The sequence below is a fragment of the Erpetoichthys calabaricus genome, chromosome 3 (assembly GCF_900747795.2).
Source record: "Erpetoichthys calabaricus chromosome 3, fErpCal1.3, whole genome shotgun sequence".
Classification (NCBI taxonomy): Eukaryota; Metazoa; Chordata; class Cladistia; order Polypteriformes; family Polypteridae; genus Erpetoichthys; species Erpetoichthys calabaricus.
The window spans coordinates 308,319,421-308,342,291 of NC_041396.2; the positions used below are offsets into that span (position 1 = coordinate 308,319,421).

General features: G+C 43.7%; 1 protein-coding gene across 1 annotated transcript; it reads left to right on the forward strand.

Annotated features, from left to right (window-relative positions):
- Window positions 1-499: 499 nt before the first annotated feature.
- LOC114644453 (tripartite motif-containing protein 16-like) lies at window positions 500-21,090 on the forward strand. Its single transcript, XM_051924790.1, has 6 exons — window positions 500-1,078; window positions 2,688-2,783; window positions 13,284-13,517; window positions 18,556-18,715; window positions 19,159-19,224; window positions 20,200-21,090. The coding sequence occupies exons 1-6, from the start codon at window positions 500-502 to the stop codon at window positions 20,742-20,744; spliced, it is 1,680 nt and encodes a 559-aa protein (XP_051780750.1). The 3' UTR covers window positions 20,745-21,090.
- The last annotated feature ends 1,781 nt before the right edge of the window (window positions 21,091-22,871 follow it).

The window sequence follows — 22,871 nt, forward strand, 5'->3', positions numbered from 1 at the left end:
TCAAAAGCCCAGGCTAAATCCACGTAGGTATCGGCTTCTGCTCCATTTCTTTATGTCCAGCACATCTCTAGCCAGTTCCCCCCATCAGCCCTTCTCAGATGGCAGAGACCCTCTTCAGCTATCTGTCCAGGTGCCTTTTCTCCAACGACCTGCAGAATGTCAATGGAGAACAGCTGAGCTGACAATAACGAGCAATCCGCTCGCCTCCCAACCAACATCCTGCACCAACACCACCTCACTGCGGAGCTCACACTCCCCACATGCACCGTCATGGACCCCCTCTCACCACAGAGAGGTGCTGTCTCTGTCTTCTGAGGACCACCTGGTGCTGGCACACAATACACATCTGATACAACGGAGTTACATTACCAGACGTCCAGCTCTGTTCCTAACGTTTGTCTCTTCAGATGTCCTCTTTGTCCGCTCTTGGGGTTCTCTTTAAATCTCCTCGTTTGTCTGACCGACTCTCTGTCTGTGCCTGTCTCTCCTCTGACAGACGATGGCCGAAGCCAAGCTGTTTGGATTACAGAATGAGATCACCTGCTTTATCTGTCAGGAGACCCTGAGTGACCCCGTCTCAATCCTCTGTGGTCACAGTTTCTGTCTGAAGTGCCTCAATGACTACTGGGATCAAAGCCATGAGTGCAGCTGTCCTGAGTGCAGAAGGACCTTCACAACGAGGCCTGAACTTCACAGAAACACCGTGCTGAATGAACTCGTCAAGAAAATAAAGAAGCCGAGACTCAGTCCTCATCCATCTCAGAATTATGCCGGCCCTGGAGACGTGGAGTGTGACACCTGTACTGGGATGAAGTTCAAAGCGGTGAAGTCCTGTCTCACCTGCATGGCCTCCTACTGTCCGACTCACCTGCAGCCCCACTTTGAAATAGCAGCCTGGAAGGACCACAAGCTGACTGATCCAGATGGAAATCTGAAGGTGGAGCTCTGTGTGAAACATCAGAAGAGGCTGGAAATATTTTGTAAAAATGAGGAGACTTGTATCTGCATGATGTGTGCATTGACTGAACATGAAGGCCACAAAAAGGTCGAGCTGGAGATGGAAAAAGCAGAAAAGCAGGTGAGTGGGGTTTAGTATTTAATGAAAAAAATTAAATCTGAAGAGTTAAAGGATTTCTAAAATTCAATAAAGACATCTGGGCATCCATTTGAGGAGAAAAAATGTCTATGATGGTAGAGAGCTGGAGTCTATCCTGGTGAAACTGGATGTGTCTAATGGTGGCGTTCATCATTAGAGTCTTTATTTACCCAGGAACACTCGGAGTGGAGAGAAATGTGTGTGTGATGACAAATTGGAGCTTTCCATATTATAACTGTGGATGTGGCTGACGCCTTCATAGAGAGAGAGAGAGAATGAAAGACACTACTGATAGATAGATAGATAGATAGATAGATAGATAGATAGATAGATAGATAGATAGATAGATAGATAGATAGATAGATAGACATACTCCAGCAGCAGCATACTGATAAAAAACAATTTTAAATTAAAGAGTAATAAAAATAAAAACAGACAATAACTTTGAATAATGTTAACGTTTACCCCACCGGGTGGAATTGAAGAGTCGCATAGTTTGGGAGAGGAACGATCTCCAAATCGATTTAGGATGTAAATATATTTTTGATGTTTTGGTATTAACTCTTTATCTTTATTGTCTTTTTTATTTGATTTTGTTTCTCCAGCGCTTCTGATTTATAATTTTTTATTTGCCGTTGTCGTCTTGTATGCTCCTCTTTTCATCTCCTGCTCATTCAGCATTTTTATGACTACACAGATTTGAGCTTCATGTTAAACTTTCTAAACTCCTCAGTCTAACTTGGACTAGCATGTGGCACAGACGGCCCTTCTGTTAAGACCACCTTGACTGTTCTGCCCCTAATCTTAGCTCCTCGCTCTTCACACTGTTCTTGCACCGCTGCCTACCTGCCAATACTATTACCACTTGTTCAGTCAAAGATAATGAAACGTGGATCCATCAACACTCTGATCAGCAGCCCATCCACTTTCCAAGTTGGACATCCACCTCTGAAACAAGACGACAACACCCATGACCCGTCAGTGGAGCACACTTGTGTGTCATTGTACCCCGTTGTAGCACACGGACACACGGGGTCCACCGCTGTAGAATGGTTTATGAAATGTCCTTCAGCTTCACTGAGCTCTCCTCCTCCTCCTCATCTCTAGCAGGCTCTCTTATCCCTCTGTGTTCCCTTCATGACCATCTTGTATACCATTGGCTGATTTGCACCTTTGGCTGTAGCCCCCCGCCAGCTTGTCTTGCAGGTCTTGCTCATCTTTATTGAGTGTCTCAGTTGCCTGTTTAGTCCTCAGTGCTTTCTGAACGTCACTTTGTCCATCGCTGGTAATCGAGGCTGAATGTGGTCCTCTTTCATGACCTAAAGCAGCCCACCATGTAGCCATTTGTTACCTCATCACTGAAATGTGAGTTAATTAACTTTCAGTTGTCTTCTTGTTTCTTGAATTCCATTTTAAAAGTTGTTCATTTTCTCTGGGCTTCAGGTTTAATGTGTTTCACTTTTTTATGTTTCCACTTGTTACTCATTTGATTTATTGTCAGGTTTATCTGAGCTCAGTACATTCATCTTCAGATGGAACGTGAAAGTGAATTCTGATAAGACCAAACGTGTCCTCTTGTGTGTCCAAACAGAAGGAGCTGGAGGTGACATGGAGTGAAATCAGGAGGAGACTTGAGGAGAGAGAGAAGACCCTGAAGGAGACAAAGAAGGCAGAGGAGCAGATGAAGGTGAGTGGAATTACGATGACACTTCATATCAAAGACATTAGAAATAAACTGAAAACAGAAGAGCTGGCAATGGATGTGTAGGGACAGGAAAATGAGTTTGGATAGAAGACGTTTCATTGTGCCCTTCATGGCATGTCACTGTCCTCCATGGTTAATTCATTTATGATTCAGATGGTATGACCCCAATATCCTTTGGGTTTTTATTCACACTTTTATTCAAACTGTAGCCTGGCATTGATGTTCTGAAGGAGATCAGTGGGCACAATGTTTCTTTTTGGCCTTTCTTGTTAATTTTTCGGTCACAACTTTGTTTGACTCCATAGCTTGAGGTGTTCCACTGGTTGAGTGATTGCAGTTTTAATTGTTGAGATTGCTGTTCTTAACACATTTTTTAAGTCTTACAAAGTACAGTGGGGCAAAAAAGTATTTAGTCAGCCACCAATTGTGCAAGTTCTCCCACTTAAAAAGATGAGAGAGGCCTGTAATTTTCATTATAGGTTTACCTCAACTATGAGAGACAAAATGAGAAAAAAAATCCATGTCTGATTTTTGAAGAATTTATTTGCAAATTATGGTGGAAAATAAGTTTTTGGTCAATAACAAAAGATCATCCCAATACTTTGTTATACTGTATACCCTTTGTTGGCAATGACAGAGGTCAAACGTTTTCTGTAAGTCTTCACAAGGTTTTCACACACTGTTGCTGGTATTTTGGCCCATTCCTCCATGCAGATCTCCTCTAGAGCAGTGATGTTTTGGGGCTGTCGCTGGACAACACGGACTTTCAACTTCCTCCAAAGATTTTCTATGGGGTTGAGATGTGGAGACTGGCTAGGCCACTCCAGGACCTTGAAATGCTTCTTACGAAGCCACTCCTTTGTTACCCGGGCGGTGTGTTTGGGATCATTGTCATGCTGAAAGACCCAGCCACGTTTCATCTTCAATGCCCTTGCTGATGGAAGGAGATTTTCACTCAAAATGTGACGATACATGGCCCCATTCATTCAGGGCTGAATATTTTTACTAAAAACTCCGTTTTCTAAAAGCACACAATGCAATGGTCTCACACATCAATGAACAAAAAAATATTCCAAATGCCACTGTGTTTTATGTTGTATGAGTCTCTTTTCTATGTGACGTCACATACAAATCACAGACCTGTCACATGGTGTAGTCCTGCAAAGTATGACATCGTTCAAAGCAGAGAACTGCGGGCATTGCCACACATTCACTGCTGCCAATATGTCTTGCCCTGGTGCCTCTGTTTCAGTTGTCTGTTGCCACATCCAATGCCCGCTTTGTGATGTTCTTCCTCTCTTTGCAGTAGGCACTGCGATGTACTCTGCCAGCAAGGCGTCGACCACATTCTTACAAAATCAGCTGCTGTCATGGTGTTGTCACCGCCTGCCTGCTTGAACAGCATATATCCATTGGTCAGTGCCACCACACACACGTGATGATACACAGCGTGGTACCATTTGATGGACTTGTGCCTGAATCTGATCAAGTGAATCAACTCCTGCCATGTTTTCAATTGTGCTCCTCTATTGTAACTGGCTTGTCCAGCTTCCTGCCTTCTGGCTTCCCCTTTCATGAATCACTTTCTCACACGTGAGAACCTTGTAAATGGCGGAGCACAAGAACAGGAGTTTTTAATAGAAATCAGTGAGTGTTTTTAACACAGCATGTTAAAACACCAACGTGCGGTGAAGCTTGTCTGGATTTAGTATTCTGTATAATCAAAACTGAATTGAGGGAGTAGAGCTGATTGGACCACTAGGGTCACGTGACCATAATATAATACAGTTCTCAGAGGTTTGTAAATTTCGAGAAGATGCAGCAAAGACTAAGGAAGATGGACTAGGATAAGCATTTAAGTGTGGAGACAGCCGAGGAGCAGTGGAAGAGGTTTAAAAATGTTATATGTGTAATGCAGGACAGGTACATACCGAAATTTGGAATTAATAGCAAATGAAAGAAAACTCTACAGTAGGTTAGTGAAGAGTTAAAAAAGAAGCTGCAAAGTAATAAACAACTGCATAAGACATACAAGACTAATAACTCCAAAGTGAATCGTAGAGCGTATGAGAACATGAGGGCAACCAGAAAGAAGGATATCAGGGAGGCTAAAAGACAGCAGGAAAAGAATACAGAAGATAAGGCGACAGACGACCCTAAGAGATTCTTTCAGTATTTTAGTAGTAAAAGAACAGTCAAGGAGACAGTGAAGTGCATCAGGAATAGTAAAAGGGAATTAAAACATACAGACTGTAAAATAGCAGAGGCTCTAAACTTAACAAGTGAGGAAGTAGCTAACCTCCCAGTGTTAAGAGTGGTGACCAGCAGGGGTCAGTGATGGGGCCGCTGCTATTTTTAATATACAGAAATGATTTCGATAGGAATATAAGGAACAAGCTGGTTAAGTCAGCAGATGATACCAAGATAGCTGGATTAGCAGATAATTTGGAATCCGTTATCACAGAAGGACTTGGACAGCAGACAGGCTTGGGCAGATTTGTGGCAGATGAATTTTAATGTCAGTAAATGTAAAGAATTACACATAGGAAGTAGAACTGTGAGGTGTGAATACACAATGGGGGTCTGAAAGTTGAGAGTCCACCTTATGAGAAGGATTTAGGAGTCATAGTGGACTCTAAGCTATCGACTTCCAGACAGTGGTGAGAAGCCATTAAGAAGGCAAACAGAATGTCAGGTTATATAGCGCCTTGATGTGTGAAGTTCAAGTCACAGGAGGTTCTGCTCAAGCTTTATAACACACTGGTGAGGCCTCATCTGGAGTCCTGGGTGCAGTTTTGGTCTCCAGGCTACAAAAAAGACATAACAGCACTAGAGAAGGTCCAGAGAAGAGCGACGAGGCTGATTGAGGGCTACAGGGGATGAGTTAGGAGGAAAGATTAAAAGAGCTGAGCCTTTACAGTTTAAGTAAAAGAAGATTAAGAGGTGACCTGAGTGAAGTGTTTAAAATTATGAAGGGAATTAGTCAAGTAGATCGAGACGGTGACTTTAAAATGAGTTCATCAAAAACACGGGGACTCAATTTGAAACTTGTGAAGGGTAAATTTCACACAAACATTAGGAAGATTTTCTTTACACAAAGAATTACCGGCACTTGGAATAAGAGACCAGGTAGTGTGGTAGACAGTAAGACTTTAGGACTTTCAAAACTCGACTTGATGTGTTTTTAGAAGGATTAAGTGGATAGGACTGGTGAGCTTTTTTGGGATGAATGGCCTGTTGTCATCTAGATTGTTCTAATGTTCTAAAATGTGAACTATAGTGAGACAAGTAACTCGTTTGACGTTGTGCCACGCCACTGCCGCCACGTTTTCTGCCTGCATAAAAACTGGATTGTCACTTTGTTTCATTTTCAGCCTGCCTGGCTTCAGTTCTGCTCCAGTTTTCTTGCTCTGTAATCCCATGAACAATTCTGGAGACAAGTAGAAATTGTCTTTTTGCACTACATGTGTCCATAACCGTCTAGTAGCTCCTGTACACCTTGACTTGTCAATGGAGGGTCAGTTTTTGATAAGATGCATTTTCTTCTGCATGTCATGATTTTCAGACTGAAGCCAGTGCTTGCTTCTGCCAACACAAAATCTTTTATTCCATTATTTGTGGGTTTGTCCAGCATATACTGACGGATAAAAGGCACTCCTTGTATTTTATAATAATAATAATACATTTTAGATAGATAGATAGATAGATAGATAGATAGATAGATAGATAGATAGATAGATAGATAGATAGATAGATAGATAGATAGATAGATAGATCTTTATTGTCATTGTCACTTTTACAAAGGAACAACGAAATTGAAGGTGCAATCAACTCAGTGTGAGGAATAAGAGTTAAAAAGACAAAAAGACAAGAAGACAGAATATAATAACAAACCGAATAGTAATAAATATACAAATTGCACTTGTTGACTTAAGGTCTATATTGCACATTGGAAGAATAATATGGAGCAGTTTTATTCTGAGTTCAGGGCCATCATTGCTTTCGGATAAAAGCTGTTTTTAAGGCGGTTTGTCCTGTTTTCATAGCTCTGTATCTCTTGCCCGATGGCAAAAGCTGGAAGAGGCAATGACCGGGATGTGATGAGTCCTGTGAAATGTCTATTGCTTTTTTGCGTCTTCGGGAGGTGTAGATTTGTTCCAGAGTGGGGAGGGTACAACCAATTGTTCTCTCCGCTATCCTGACGACCCTGTGGAGAGCTTTCTTTTCTGAGGAAGTGCAACTGCTGTACCACACACACAGTCCGTACGTGAGCACACTCTCGATGGAACAATGATAAAAAGCAAGGAGCAGATTTTTTGGGAGGTGGTTCTTTCTGAGAATTCTCAGAAAATACAGTCTCTGCTGCGCCTTGTTTAGCAGCTCCTTGGTGTTGGCGCTCCAGGTCAGGTCATCCTCCAGCTCCATACCCAGAAACCTGAACACCGGGACCCTCTCCACACAGGCCCCGCCAATGATGAGTGGCTGGCTGTCAGTTTTGTTTTTCCTAAAGTCAATAACAAGCTCCTTTGTTTTTTTGTTGTTGAGGAGCAGGTTATTGACTGTGCACCACTCTGACAGTCGCTCCACCTCGTCCCTGTATGCCAGCTCACCCTCCTTGCCCGAGATGAGTCAGGCCACCGTCGTGTCATCCGCAAACTTTATAATCTTGTTGCTATGGTGAGTGGGGACACAGTCATATGTTTATTTATATAGCGCCGTTCCCATGCACAAGGCACTTACAGAATATAATAAAGAACGGCAGAATATACAGTATATAGCATTGTACAAACGAGATAAATAAATAAAGAAGATTAAGACAGTAAATTCTGAGAAAAAAACAGACAACATAATTGATGGTCTCGCACACACACACACACACAGGTTACATGAGCATCTTGACAGCTGACCTGATTAATTTCGGTCGGTCATTCCAGAGTCTGGGCGCTATACAGCTGAAGGCCCTGTCACCCATGGAGTGTAGATTAGTGAGGGGCACAACAAGATTACCAGAATCAGAGGACCTTAGTGGGCGGACAGGCACATAGTGATGGAGAAGGTCACTGATGTAGTTTGGTGTGAGGTTATTTAAAGCTTTGTAGGTTATTAGTAGGATTTTATATTCGATTCTGTAGGACACAGGGAGCCAGTGAAGACGGAGCAGGATGGGTGTGATGTGCTCGCTGCTGCTGGTTCGAGTAAGGACTCTTACAGCTGAGTTTTGAATAAGCTGGAGCTGTGATATAAGATTAGAAGGGGCACCTGCCAGTAGGGAATTACAATAATCGATGCGGGATGTGATAAAAGCAGGGACAAGTTTCTCAGCATTATAGAAGGAGAGGAAGGAGTGAACACGGGATATGTTACAGAGGTGAAAGTAAGAAAGTTTCTTAATGTGATTTATGTGAGTGGAATAAGAGAGGGAGGAATCAAAAATGACACCAAGATTTTTTACAGTAGAGGCAGGTCTGATGAGATCACCGCCAAGATGGACTGGGAAGGGGCTCATTTTATGAAGTTGCATTTTAGTCCCAATTTGCAGGAGTTCAGTTTTATTGCATTTTAATTTTAAAGAGTTCTGCTCCATCCAGGTTTTAATTTCACTAAGGCAGGTTGTGAGCTGAGAAAGCTCTGATGAAGTTCCACTTTTAACATTGAAGTAGAGCTGGGTATCATCTGCATAAAAATGATAACCCAATCCATAACTACGAATAATATGGCCAAGGGGAAGCATATAAATACAGAAAAGCAGAGGACCGAGGACAGAGCCCTGAGGGACTCCTTATGTGACTGGCACTGAGCTGGATCTACTGTTGCCAAGACTAACAAACTCTTGCCTATCACTCAGATAGGACTTGAACCACTGGAGGGCAGTGCCAGAGATACCCAGCATGTTCTCCATTCTGGACAGTAGGATGTCATGTCTGACTGTGTCAAATGCTGCACTGAGGTCTAACAGAATTAATATGCTGGTTTGTCCAGAGTCTGCTGCCATAAGCAAATCATTGGTTACCCGTAGCAGAGCAGTTTCACAGCTGTGCCGCGCCCTGACACCAGACTGAAAGGGTAACATCAAATTATTAGAGGTTAGGTAATTGGTGAGTTGGGAAGCTACAACACACTCAAGAACTTTTGACAGGAAAGGTAAGTGGGAAATAGGCCGGAAATTGTTAAGATTGTCAGCATCAAGACCAGACTTTATTAACATTGGGGTTACAGAAGCAATTTTTAAAGTGAGCGGCACAGAGCCAGTGTCAAGGGATGAGTTTATTATTGTTGTAACAGTCGGGATTACGGCATGAAGGCAGGATTTAAGTAGTGTGGTGGGGATGGGGTCCAGTACACAAGTAGTCGGCCTCATCTTACAAAGCAGGTTATTAACAAACGTGATGTGACTGGTGAGAACTTAGAGAAGGAGCTGGATGGAGTGGGAAAACAGGGAGAGATATAAACAGATGATATATTTATGTTAGTTGAATTATTTAGATCTTTAATTTTGTTACGGAAAAAGTGGAGGAATTCCTCACAGACTTCAGTAGAAGAGGTAGTTGGGCCAGATGTGGGTTTGAGTAGTTTATTAACTACAGAGAACAGAACCCTTGGGTTATCATGGCCACTTTCTATTATTCTGCCATAATGGGTGTTCTTGGCAGAAGTTAGTGCTTCTCTGTAAGCTCTTTGGTGGTCAGAGAAAGCCTGGATGTACACGGTGAGGCCAGTCTTACATGACATTCTCTCAAGGTGTCGTCCAGTGGCTTTCATAGATCGCAATTCTGAGTTATACCAAGGAGCTGAGCGTTTAAAGGAAACCTCCTTATGTTTTAAAGGAGCTGTTTTATCTAATGCTGAGTGAAGGGCTGAGTTATAGTGGTCAACAAGACTATCTAGTGTTGGTGGAATAGGTGCAGACAGTAAAAGATCAGAAATGGATCCAGAAAGGATAGAGGGACAGATATTACAGGTAAGAGGTGGGAGAGGTAATGAGACAGTGAAAAATACTGCTTTATGGTCAGAGAGTCCCAAATCAGTGCTGTAAATGTTGGCAACAGATAGTCCAGAAGTGCAGATCAGATCCAATGTATGACCGCCAGAATGGGTTGGAAAATCAACATGTTGTGTCAAGTCAAACAGTCCAGTAAGGACAGGAATTCATTTCTCAGTTTAGATGTGGGGGTGTCAATATGGATGTTGAAATCACCAAGAAGGATAATTCTCTGAGAGTAAGCGCTTAGGTGGGTCAAAAGTTCAATCAGATCGGATAAGAAGGATGCATTGTATTTTGGGGGACGATAAAGAACAATGAGTGAGACAGGACCTGATTCCGTTATTAGTTTAAGAGCCAGGCACTCAAAAGACAATGGACAGTCAATTGGGATTCTTTTAACGTTTAAGTCTTCTCTGATAATTACTGCCAGCCCGTCGCCTTGTCTTGAGCTGCGAGGCTCTGAGTGGAAATTGAAACCAATTGGAGTCGCCTCTGTGAGAGACACAAATTCGTTTGGTTTTTGCCGAGTCTCCGTTAAACACAGAATATCAAGTTTGGTGTCAGTGATGAGTTCTGACAGCACCAATGCTTTGCCATCAAGAGACCTCGAGTTAAACAGTGCAATATTACATAATGAGGCTTCTTTCTGCACAGAGCCGCAATCAGGGTTTATTTCCACATAATGCAAATTTGGCACACCGACAATTCTATTTCCAGGGTCATGAGAAGGACGGCGTATTCCTGAGCAAATGCTGCCGGTGGTCTTTTCATTCGCAGCCCGGCGGTGGCGGCGACCTGACCTGCGATGTACATATTTCGGGCGCTGCAAAATACCGGCGTCCTTTAGGATGTTACAGTCGGACCATGTACTCTGGACAAACTGTTTAATAAGAAGGAGTTTGTCATGAGAGTATTTTAGCATGATACTGGGCAATACTTATCTGAATAGCAGTGGAGAAGCAGCACAGCACAGCGGAACCGGTAGGACAGGCGGGTGTGGTAGCGTAGGTAGCAGCGATAGCAAGCAGCAGAAAGCATAGCAGGAGGAGGTAGCAGGAGTTGGAGGTTCCAATACACAGCCACAAACAGTAACACTTGGTAATTTCAGGGGTGATCGCCCCGGAGCCAAAAGCCGGATTAATATGAACATCTGATCAGTTCCCAGTCATAGAGTACTGTAAGATGAAACGGGAGCAGATCAGCAAAGCAAATTTAATATAATCACGGAGACAGATCATCCCGAGGACCTAGATTGCCAGGCACAAAGAAATGCTTGAAGGTTCTCGTCCCGTGATCCACAGACTCAGCTGTTCCCAGTCAAAGTAGAGTCCATAAAATCTGTAAATATAAGCCAAATCCGTACAATTCGAGTCAGCTGTATCCACGAACTATACGTATAATAAAAGAAATAAAACAAACGTAAGAAAGTGTAGAATTAGGCGAATTTTGCAAAAAGTGTTGTTTACAGGGAGGAGCGGCAACAACATGCGTGCGCCAGCGTCCCCTCACCCCTTGTATTTTATCATCCACAGACAAATCACAGCCAGGATGATAATGTTGTTTACATGTCTACAGGTCTAGAAGAGGCTGAACTTTATACATGGAGTTAAGCCCCGACTCGCCTCACAGGATTTGCTTCTGGTTGTCACAGAAATGAATAAAACTGCAGAAGCATGTACCTGTCACTCAACACAACTGTCCAAAGTCAACAGGGGACAGAGCACATTTGGACCAGCGCTCCTAAAAATTAGAGTGCCAGTCCAGTCCCGTCTCTGTTTCCAATGCCACATAGCCCTTCATCTCGTCTTTTGTTGTGAGCTTCCACCTTGAAAAATGAGAATACGGTGCAAGCTCAGCAGGGGAATCAAAAAATTGCCTGGCGCACCTCTTTGTTTCGTTAAAAGACAGCTTCAGGAAAGAACAGCCTGAAGTAGTCCAGCGGCTGGTAATTGGTTGTGTCCACTAATAAGCCGTGCCGTCTTGTGATGTCTGGTAGCCAGCTTGACTCCCACAGATGGATGTGTGGGTATTCCTCCCAGAGGAGCCTTGCCAGAGGTGCATCAGCTGCTCAAACGAGCTCTTGGGCGATTAGCTGCTGTTAGTACCTCACTCTCCTGCTCGATCTCCTGATCCCTCGTATCAAAATCAGAGTCTGATTTCCTCTTCAATACTCACACACACACAGATTAGACGTCAAGTCAATGAGTCTAACGTTCCTCCTAGCAAAGAGAGTCCACCTATAACGTAATGGTGAGTTTTATTGACGTTTACAGCTGATTACCACCCTCTACCCCTGGATGTTGAGTTTTGATGACATCAGTCCTCGGGTCTACATGTTGCCAAATGTCGACAACCGTTCTAAAAGAGATAAGGAAACATGAAAGTCCTTCAGTTCATTTAAAGCTGTTGGCTGAACCTTGTTGATCTTAAAGATCCAGTTGGCCTCTTTACGTTAGAGGAGACTATCAATGTCACTACATGGTGAGCTGGTTTGGTAATCTCTAGCACTGTACATTTTAAATCTGTAATGGTGTGTTGGACTTTTATAAAAAGCCTGCAGTGTTCTGTAGAGCATCTCCTAATACTACATTTGTGTTCAGGAACTGTGGTGTGTGAGGGTCCCACCTAAAGTAATGGACAGGGGCACAGCAGTAAATAGAAAACCCGTTTGGGACTGCAGTTTGAATTATGGTTTAAAGTGAGGAGGTGATGGGGTCACCTTAAAGGACATTTGTGAAACAAGTGCAACATAAGAAAGAAATAATGTCCAGGGTGCAAGGGCTGAAGAATATCTTACTGAAGTGTGGAAAAAGATGTCAGGAGACAACTGACTAAGAAATTACTAAAAAAAAACACAATGAAAACCCAATAGCAGAACACAACTACTACACACCACTCTCTGGTCCATAAGGTCTCCTTTACTTCTACACAACTACCGTCCATCACACAAGCTTTTCTTTACAATTCCCGGACTTGTTCTTCTTCTGCTCTCCTGCTCTGCTCCAGCTGAGTGTTGTCCTACTTCACTCCCAGCTCCAGCGTACCCAGCACAGCAGGAGAGGCTCTTTTTAAAGCTGAACTCTCGAGTATTCCCAGCAGGTGACAGGTGTACTCCAGAAGCACTTCTGGGTCAGACAAAGGACTCATAGCACAGTGGATTTTCCGCCCAAAACCTCACTCTAGCAGCTCCAACAGACTTCAACATGGCTGCCTGTTCAGACTACTTATCCCATTCAGCCCTAGGAGTGCCCAAAGGGGAGCACTGGCAGTGGGATGCTGCCACCTGGCAAACTGAGAGAACATATTTCCCTGGGAGACAATCTCTTAGTGCCCTTCCATTATTCTAGTTTTCTGTTTACGTAAAGGACCATCATCCACCCAGAGGTGATACCAACCCATCTAAATCATCCTTTACAACATCTAAGTACCAACAGAAGTGCCTTGTGACTGGTAATTCTTATTAGGTAACTTAATTCTGTGTCTTTTTTCCTTCCAACCAGATCTCTGTGGAAAATGAATTGGAGGAAAACGAGAAGAGCTTCACTGATCTGATTTGCAGTATTGGAAAAACCCAGAAGAAATTGACTGAGAAGATCAGAGAACAAGAAAAGACAGAAATGGAGAAGATTGAAGGAGTCAGGGAGGAACTGGAGAAGGAGATCGAGGAGCTGAAGGGGAAAGATGCTGAGTTGAGGGAGCTGTCAGAGACCAAGGACAACAACTGCTTCCTACAGGTAAGGTGACACTTCATTGGGTATCTGATCAGATTGGGGTGTGTGGGGCCTGAGAACATATAGATAGATAGATAGATAGATAGATAGATAGATAGATAGATAGATAGATAGATAGATAGATAGATAGATAGATAGATAGATAGATAGATAGATAGATACTTTATTAATCCCAAGGGGAAATTCACATACTCCAGAAGCACCTTACTGATACATAAAACAATATTAAATTAAAGATTGATAATAATGCAGGTAACAAAACAAACAATAACTTTATATAATGTTAATGTTTACCCCCCCGGGTGTAATTGAAGTGTCGCACAGTGTGATGGATGAACGATCTCCTCAGTCTGTCAGTGGAGCAGGACGGTGACAGCAGTCTGTCTCTGAAGCTGCTCTTCTGTCTGGAGATGATCCTGTTCAGTGGATGCCGGGGATTCTTAATGATTGACAGGAGTCTGCTCAGCACCCGTCGCTCTGCCACAGATGTCAAACTGTCCAGCTCCATGCCAACAATAGAGCCTGCTTTCCTCACCAGTTTGTCCAGGCGTGAGGCGTCTTTCTTCTTAATGCTGCCTCCCCAGCACACCACCGCGTAGAAGAGGGCGCTCGCCACAACTGTCTGATAGAACATCTGCAGCATCTTATTGCAGATGTTGAAGGACACCAGCCTTCTAAGGAAGTATAGTCGGCTCTGTCCTTTCTTACACAGCGTATCAGTATTGACCGTCCAGTCCAGTTTATCATCCAGCTGCACTCCCAGGTATTTATAGGTCTGCACCCTCTGCACACAGTCACCTCTGATGATCACGGGGTCCATGAGGGGTCTGGGCCTCCTAAAATCCACCACCAGCTCCTTGGTTTTGCTGGTACCAGTTCAGGTGTAGGTGGTTTGAGTCGCACCATTTAACAAAGTCATTGATTAGGTTCCTATACTCCTCCTCCTGCCCACTCCTGATGCAGCCCATGATAGCAGTGTCGTCAGCGAACTTTTGCATGTGGCAGGACTCCGAGTTGTGTTGGAAGTCCGATGTATATAGGTTGAACAGGATCGGAGAAAGTACAGTCCCTTGTGGTGCTCCTGTGTTGCTGACCACAATGTCAGACGTGCAGTTCCCAAGATGCACATACTGAGGTCTGTCTTTAAGATAGTCCACGATCCATGCCACCAGGTATGAATCTACTCCCATCTCTGTCAGCTTGTCCCTAATTTGCAGAGGTTGGATTGTGTTGAAGGAGAGAAATTCAAAAGACCTGAGGAGTTTGTACAACATGACAAGAGCGGACCATTCAGCCCAGTGCAGATCATCTTTTCATATTCACCTAATATTTCTAATACGCCTGTTTACAAAAGTGTTTGAGTTGCTGCTTCCACCTGCACCAGAGGATAATTTGTCCGTTGTCTGTACAGTTCTTGGTGTGGAGAACTACATTTGAATGAAATGTATGCCTAACTACTTCTTTTTAAATACAACCTCTAATAAAAGGTGACACCAACTACCTTCATATGTTTAAACACTTCTGTCAGGTCACATCCTCAAGTCTCTGCCCTTAAACTGGTAAGATTCAAGTCCTTCAGCGTTTTCTCACAACTCAGACCCCACAGTCCAGGCTCGTCACTCTTCTCTCCACTCTGTCTTCTACTGTTATGTCATTAATTGAATTTGGAGACAAACCTGCTGTCACAAGAACGACACAAAGTCATCAAAAAGGTTTGGGGCAGCCACCCGTATATTGTTCCTCGGCTGCAAAAATGGCTTAAATTGAAAAGAGATGTTCAGAGATACTTGTCCAAAACAGAACTGAAGGCATGGTATTAAGGATGGTGGTTTATTAGAGGAGCATGTAAGTGACGTCATCGGAGGCTCCGTGACCGGAAGTGACATCATCAGTGGCGCTGCGACTGTGCGTGATTTCCCATGGATGTTCTGCAAGGGGTTGAGAGAGACAGTCAGTGCACCTCGCGGCCCCCTGGTCTGGCGTATAATTTGTATTATTCAGGCCCTTTAGCTGTCTCCCAATCGCACGTATGTGACGCTGCACACACACACTTCTGGATCTGGACTCACTGCTCCTGATACACTACATGGCCCAAGGTATGTGGACTGCCCTTCTAATTAGTGAGTTGAGTTTTGTCAGCCAACACATTGCTAAGAGGTCCACACAGCCCTGGAATCTGGCCATGTAATGGGGTGCACTTGAACTGAAAAGCTTGTGACTTTCAGCATAGCACAGTCATAGGATGCCACATTTCCAACAAGTTGGTTTGTTACATTTCTTCCTTGGCTAAATATAAGTGCTATAAGTGTGAAGAAGAAATGTCTATGAGCAACAACGACAGCTCAGGTGGAAAGTGGTAGAACACACAAGATCTGTGAGCACCAAATGCTGAAGCACATAAATATCATCCATCTTTGGTTGCAGCAGCCAATACGGAATTCCAGACAGCCTTTAGAATCAACATCAGCATGGAAACTGTTTCTCTGGAGCTTCATTAAACAGTGAGCAATACCAAGGACCAGCTGGAGTGGTGTAAAGCCCACCGCCATTGGAGTCTGGAGCAGTGGAAACTCAGTCTCTGGAGTTTTGAATTATTCTTCACTGAAAATCTGGTGGTCTGCTTGGTGAATCGGGGTTTGGCGTATGCCAGGAGAATACCACCTGGTAACAGTCTGGTGAAGGTCAACAGAGAAATGGTGTGGAACAACCTGACTGACCTGCACAAGGCCCTGACCTCAAATCTACTGAACACTTTTGGGATTGACAGGAATGGTGAATGTGATCCCCGCATTATCAGCCAGCATCAGGGCCGACCTCCGTAATGCAGTTGTGAGTGAGTCGAAGCAAACCGCAGCAGACATGTTGCAAAATCCAGTGGATGTTAAGACAGCAAAGATGGGCTGGCAACTCCATGTTAATGTCCAAGGGTTTGAAATGAGATCTTCAGCAAACACATATGGGTGTGATGTGTGGGAGGGAGCCCACATTCTTTTGGCCGTGTAGTGCATATACTGTAGTGCATACATCATGGACAACATGTCACCAACCTTCTCAGTAGCCTTGTCCACTTTGTCTGGTTAAAGATGGCGATCAGTTTAAAAGGACGCCCAAGTCTCTCTCATCACCTTCTAGCTGTAGACCTACCGTTGTATAATTAAATTGAATGGATTTCTTTGTACCTTGGTAAGTCTTTACTTTTAATTTAATTAACGTCACCACATATCTATCAAAGCAGCAGCTCCAGCACTGACCCCAATCCCCAATTTTAACTTTACATTCACAGTTACGTGTTTTCTGTCATTGCAGCACTTCGCCTGAACACTCCTAAGGTGCTAGAAAAGTTACCTGCCATTGTTTTCAATAACAGAACTCCGGCATGCAGCAGTTTTCTATTGTTTTCAGCCAAACATTGAAAGCAATGGTGCCGCTCATAAAAGGACACAGAGGTGAGTTTTGGAAGTGTTTGTGCAGGAAGTCACTGCCTCTACCTGGACGAGCCAGGAGTGAAGCAACTCATTAAAAGTAAAACACGTGGCACCGATTGACAGAGAGCTCAAGTTCACACGTACCTCGAGATCAAGTGAGAAGAACTCAGCAAAAGTTGAACTTTAAACGGATTCAAACTAAGTGTAAAGCTAGAAGTATGGATGTGTTCACATAAAGGCAGAGTGGTAGCGCAGAACGGCCATTTCATCTGTGAGGGGTTTGCAGGATCTCTGCTCGTGTTGTTGAGTATTGATCGATATTAATGAGTGTGTTTAACGGTGTATTATTACCTGTTTTAATGCTGGGAATGTGTCAGTAATACTTTTCAATTAAGAAAATGTACCAAGTCCTTTGTGCAGTACATAATATCCACGCCATTATTCCATCCCCTGGCTGAACACTGGCCACTGTGCCGACATATCAACCACTCTGTTATAAAATATCTGAATGAAATAACTGGATTGATAGCTGGATTCAAACGGAGCAGATTTTTACAAACAGGTTTCTGGTTGTGAACTGCACACAGCGCACTCTTTTCTGCTTGGCTGGCGACTGAGCCCTGAGAATGACTGCCACACCGTCCATCATATTCACTTCTTGTCGTCCACTGAGTGACCCTAAACTGGGCAGCTGAAATGTACCCCTCAGCCCATGTAGGATTAAATATATACGAGGATAACATCTGTTCAGTTCTTCTGAGGTGGTTACGCTGTGCTTGTCACTAGCAGTTACTAGACGACTGGGTGATGTTACACTCATAGCAGCAGGCTTCTTCTTTTTATCGTCTTGCTGAAATAACGCAATGTTTTAAGTTTTGTTTTTTTGGTCACACATCATGTACTTAAGCGCTTCATTGATACTCTCATGTAATTGTGGAATTTCTCAGGATGCTGCATGCTTCATAGAGAGTCAGAATCGTCCTGATTGACATCTTTAGCAGCAGAACAGGGTGAAGTCAATATGTGCAACCACAACGCTGAGGACTCTGCTCTGCAGGGCTGTGATCACCAGGATTAAAAGTACTAAAGCTATAGAAGACATTCTTGAAACACAGCCTACAAAATGTACAGTAAATGATGTCAATCATATCTGCAAAATACGCTCTAAAGACCCTGGACAAATACCTGAAACACATTGGAGAAACACCTGAAAAGCCCCCAAAAACCCCAACAAAATGCTTGGCCAGCGCGTGCAGAAAGCCATTAAAAAGCTTGCTAAACAATCACTGAAGTGTGAATGAGCCCCAATTTGACTTAAGCTCCTCACACCATAATGTCTTGTGGTGCTTAGTCAATTCTGTACCCGTCTGCCCGCTGCGCCCTCAGTGCCCTCATTTACAGTCTGATGACTCGCCACTCAGCCATTACAGGATTATTGAAAGTCAAGGATGATAATAAGTTACGTGAAACTACACTGAAGTTCACTCTCATAAATAAGCAATACATTAACGAGACATCATCGCCCATTTAACCAGGCTGGCTGTCCACCACACAGATCCCTTAAATCAGAAGAGCTTCTTCTAACAAACATTTCTTTGATTTCTCCATGTTTCCAGACTTTCCCGTCTCACGGTGTCCTTCCTGCAGAGGGAGACTCACTCAGCTTCACTGTCACTGAGAACTTCTCGTCTGAGGTCCTGAAAAAGAAGCTGTCATGTGTGAAGAAGAGTCTGGAGAAGATCAGCCAGTGGGCCATCGTGACATGGACTCCATCAGGTACATCATCTGGTTATGTTGTGTCTGCTGTTAAAGTCAAATAGAAGGACAAACGGAGGAATCTGAGAGATGAGGCACATGAAGAAGGCCTGCTCTTTAACGTGTCTGCGGTGTCAGCCTTTGCTCTTAAAGATGTTTGATATGTTTTATAGCGCCTTTGACACTGACTAGCTGAGTGAGGTCACACTTGCTTTTACAAACATTTATTTCTTTATCTCTTCGTGATTGGCCATTTGCAGATGTCATAGCAGCTGTTTTTCTGTTGGTCGATTGTGCTTATTTGTATTCACGCGTCTTTTCAAACACATCACTTCTTTTATTACAATTACAAAGAAACTTTGTTTGTCCTTTTGTGTTTTATATGAACTGCACTAAGAATTGACCTGACATTACATGAAGACATCTTCACAGTTTCCATTCTTCTCTTCTCTTTTTACTTTCAGGTCGTGAAGCTTCAGTTTTCACCCTACAGCCTCCTGAACCTCGGAGCAGAGACGAGTTTTTACAATGTGAGTGTGAGTTTGTGCTTTGACTGAATCGATCCCAAGGACAGAAATCATTTCTCTTTTAATGTCTCAGGACAAGCTTCTGACATGAAAGTGTGACCAGCAGAAAGTGACGTGTGACTGTTGAGAGTGACTGATAGGACTGAGTGAGTGCCGGGGACCTGAGACTGGGGCATTATGGGTTAGAGACGATCAGGACAGAGAAGCACCAAAGCAGTCTGTGTGGTGTGGATGTCTTCAAGTGTCAAGTGAACTCCCAGGAAGTTCAGACACATCACCTTCAAATGAAATCTTGCCAACTACGCCAGGTCCGCCAGTCGCACACAAACGGCTTCTTTACTTTCCTGTTTTCCATTCTCTCCTTTCTGTGTGTGTCTCTTATTGGCTCATTCTCTTTTATTATAATTTTAATGATGATAATCATTTCTCAGCACTCAATGGCCGTCTTGTTTCCTGGCCAGTAAATCACTGAGTTGACAGTCAGGAGTTTTATGACAATTCAGTAGAAACATTTCAATCTCAAGCAGTTTATTCTTATTTTGATTTTCATATTCTGTGTAGCCCTCACATGCAGGCTGACCTCTTAATGTTTAGTAGGACACTGGGAATGGAAGGAGAAGAACGAAGATCAGCGGAGTCATTGGGAGGAAAGGGAAAATCAATTTAGTGATGAAGTGTGACGGGATTGATTTTAAATTAAAGTGGTGGACCGTGACAATAAAAAGTGTCATTTAATAAAGCCAGCGGTCACTGTGGACAGTCCATTAGAACTCTGACCTCGGTGGTGTTTATCATAATTCCAGAATTGAATTTTAAATGCCCATGTGTTCTATCCAATCAGAGGAGCTCTTTACTGTTGATGGCACTCAAGTCAGCGCAGCTCCTGATTAGTTCTTGTTAATCATCTGTGTTGGGCCCCGCCCCCAGTCACATGACACACTCAGATTTCCTCACTCGTTTTCTTTTCTCTCCTTTCAGACTTCTGTCCACTCACACTGGACATCAACACGGCACACAGAGACCTCCATCTGTCTGAAGGGAACAAGAAGGTGACACATGATGATTGGACAGTAACTGACTATCCTGATCATCCTGACAGATTTGACTGGAGTCTCCAAGTTCTGTGCAGAGAAGGTCTGACTGGGACTCGTTGTTACTGGGAGGTGGAGTGCAATGAATGCTGGGTAGACATTGGAGTCGCATATAAAGGACTGAGCAGGAAAGGGTGGAACTTCGAGTGCATGCTTGGATACAATGACAAGTCCTGGTGTTTGCATTATTCTCAGGGTCATTACTCTGAGTATCACACTGACAGGAAGATGGAAATCAGCGCCCCCCGCAGCTCCAGAATAGGCGTGTATCTGGACTGGCCTGCTGGCTCTCTGTCATTTTATAGCGTCTCACACACAATGACCCTCCTGCACAGGTTCAGCACCACCTTCACTGAGCCCCTCTATCCAGGGTTTTCCCTTAATTTTAACTCCAGTGTAACAATCTGCCATCTGACACCATGTGACCACTGACCAGGACCTTCCACCGGTCACTTGAGGTCCCCACAAGCGCAGGTCCTCTTTGTGTTTGTAGTTTTGGGTCAAAATTAATTTTACAGGATGGATGGGGGAGGGGGGGCAGCACCTTTGTGACTGAATTTGGGGATGAGAATGCAGGGTGAGTGCGGCCATCAGGGTCTCTTATTATTATTGGGTTTGAGTAGCCAATCAGGTGTGTGTGTGTGTTATAGTGAGGGGTTGGTGAGACCACAGACCTACAAATACCAGTCTGACCAGCACTGGTCACTGTTGATTGACAGCCACATGTCCTTCAGGGTGACACCCGAACATCTGCTGTGACATCTTGAGTGTCATTGAATGTCACCTCTTAAGCAGGACATTCTAGGACTAGTGGCCACTTTCAATATTGCACACCTGGAAAAACTCGAGTGTTAAGGATTTGGTCAGATCTAAAAAATATTATTATTGACATAACCTTTAAAGCCAGTGAGTTTTATGCTAAAAGAACATTTATTTTAAGTAAAGTTTTGTTAATAATTAAGTATAATGAGATGGTTGAAATGTGCTTTACTTTTTGTTTGCAGTGTGGTGTAAGGATGGCATGACAATAAAGCTGATTGACTTGACTTCTGAAGATATTATGACTCCTTATTGATGATCCATTTATTTTTAAAATTGTCAAAGTAAAAATATCTTTTTTCATTTTGAAAAATATGAGGTGTGTAACAAGTAATATGTTGATATTCCGTGAATGTTTTCCCCTAAGAGTCCAGCAGTGAAATCGATTATTAGGCAGATAAATGGTGATCTCCATCATGAGTCCAACTGTTGGCTCTCTAGCAGTGCCCGCGTGTGCCCACATGTGTCCACTTCAGCCTGACCCCTCTCTTTCCACGTCTGCACCCCCAGAGACCCCACAAGTTCATTTAGGACTGCAGTCAGCTGTGATGTGTCACGTTTGGTTTTATCCCTGCCTTAACGGTGTTTGCTTTATTATTAATCGTTTTGTTATTTGTTTCTGAATTGATTTGGTATTGATTTGTTCTTGTATGTATTGTGTGTTGATGAGTAAAGCGTCACCAGTCCCAAGTGTGTGTGTGTGAAGAAGCAGAGGACCTCTCGAGTTGTTCCACATACATACAGATGGTGCTGACCCACTGACTGCTCTGTGGACAAGTGCAGAAAGTTAATGTGTTCTTCCAGTTGAAGGACCTGAAAAGTGGAGTGACCCCTTTGATTAGTCATCTGTAATGGTTAGGTAGCACGTGATGATACCCCTACAGGTTAATAGTTACAGCAGTCCAAACAGAACAGGACCAGTCTGCATGAATGAGAGACATTTGCATTGCAGTCAGTGAAGGCCAGCTGCTGATCGATCACCACCCCAAAATAACAGTCTGACTGGGCGACTGTGGACACGATAGAAACAGGGTGTGGACTCGATGGACCTGATGTAAAAACAAGGAGTTCCTCCTTTGCCAGGCTGAGATGGAGATGATGTGCCTTCAACCAGGTTGAGATATTAGTGAGACATCAGTCAGTCATCTGGAGGGAACAGCAGGTACAGCTGTGTGTCACTGGCATGAGACTCCATGGGCCTGGACAGTAGGGGGCCTCCTAAGGGGGTGCATAGAGAGAAGAGGGAGGATGACGCACCGCTCTTTGGGGTATTCCCGTGCCTGCCTGCACTGATGGTATGATAGGATCTGCCTGACATGGAGGTTCTCAAACCATCTGAGAGCAGTCCCCGAGAAACTGAGGTCTGACCGGGTGGTGTGGAGGATCTGATGGTTGAGTGTGTCAAAAGCAGAGGCGAGATCAAGGAGAATGACACAGTGGTAGGTCAAGCCAGTCAGAGCGCGTCACCAACAGTCAGCAGAGCGGTGGTAGTGGAGCGGCTTTGTCGCGTCTTCCTCCAACTCTCAACATACCATTTTGTACCTTTAGATTCAGTTTGAAGAAGATGCCAGCGTGGATCCCAGCTTCCTGAAATGAAGGAATGAGGTTCATGAAATGCACGTTACGATGAATGGACAGACTATTGGATGACTATGTGAATGTGTTTAGGATTTGATGGCTAAAAGACTCAGTGTGTGCTCTGGTTAGATACAATTCAAATAAAAATTATAAAAGTATACC

Excerpts from the sequence above, each read along its gene's own strand:
- LOC114644453 (XM_051924790.1), top strand. The coding sequence starts at position 500 with ATGGCCGAAGCCAAGCTGTTTGGATTACAGAATGAGATCACCTGCTTT. Across the intron at positions 2,784-13,283 it reads AGGCAGAGGAGCAGATGAAG|ATCTCTGTGGAAAATGAATT; the intron begins GTGAGTGGAATT and ends CCTTCCAACCAG. Across the intron at positions 19,225-20,199 it reads CAGAGACGAGTTTTTACAAT|ACTTCTGTCCACTCACACTG; the intron begins GTGAGTGTGAGT and ends CTCTCCTTTCAG.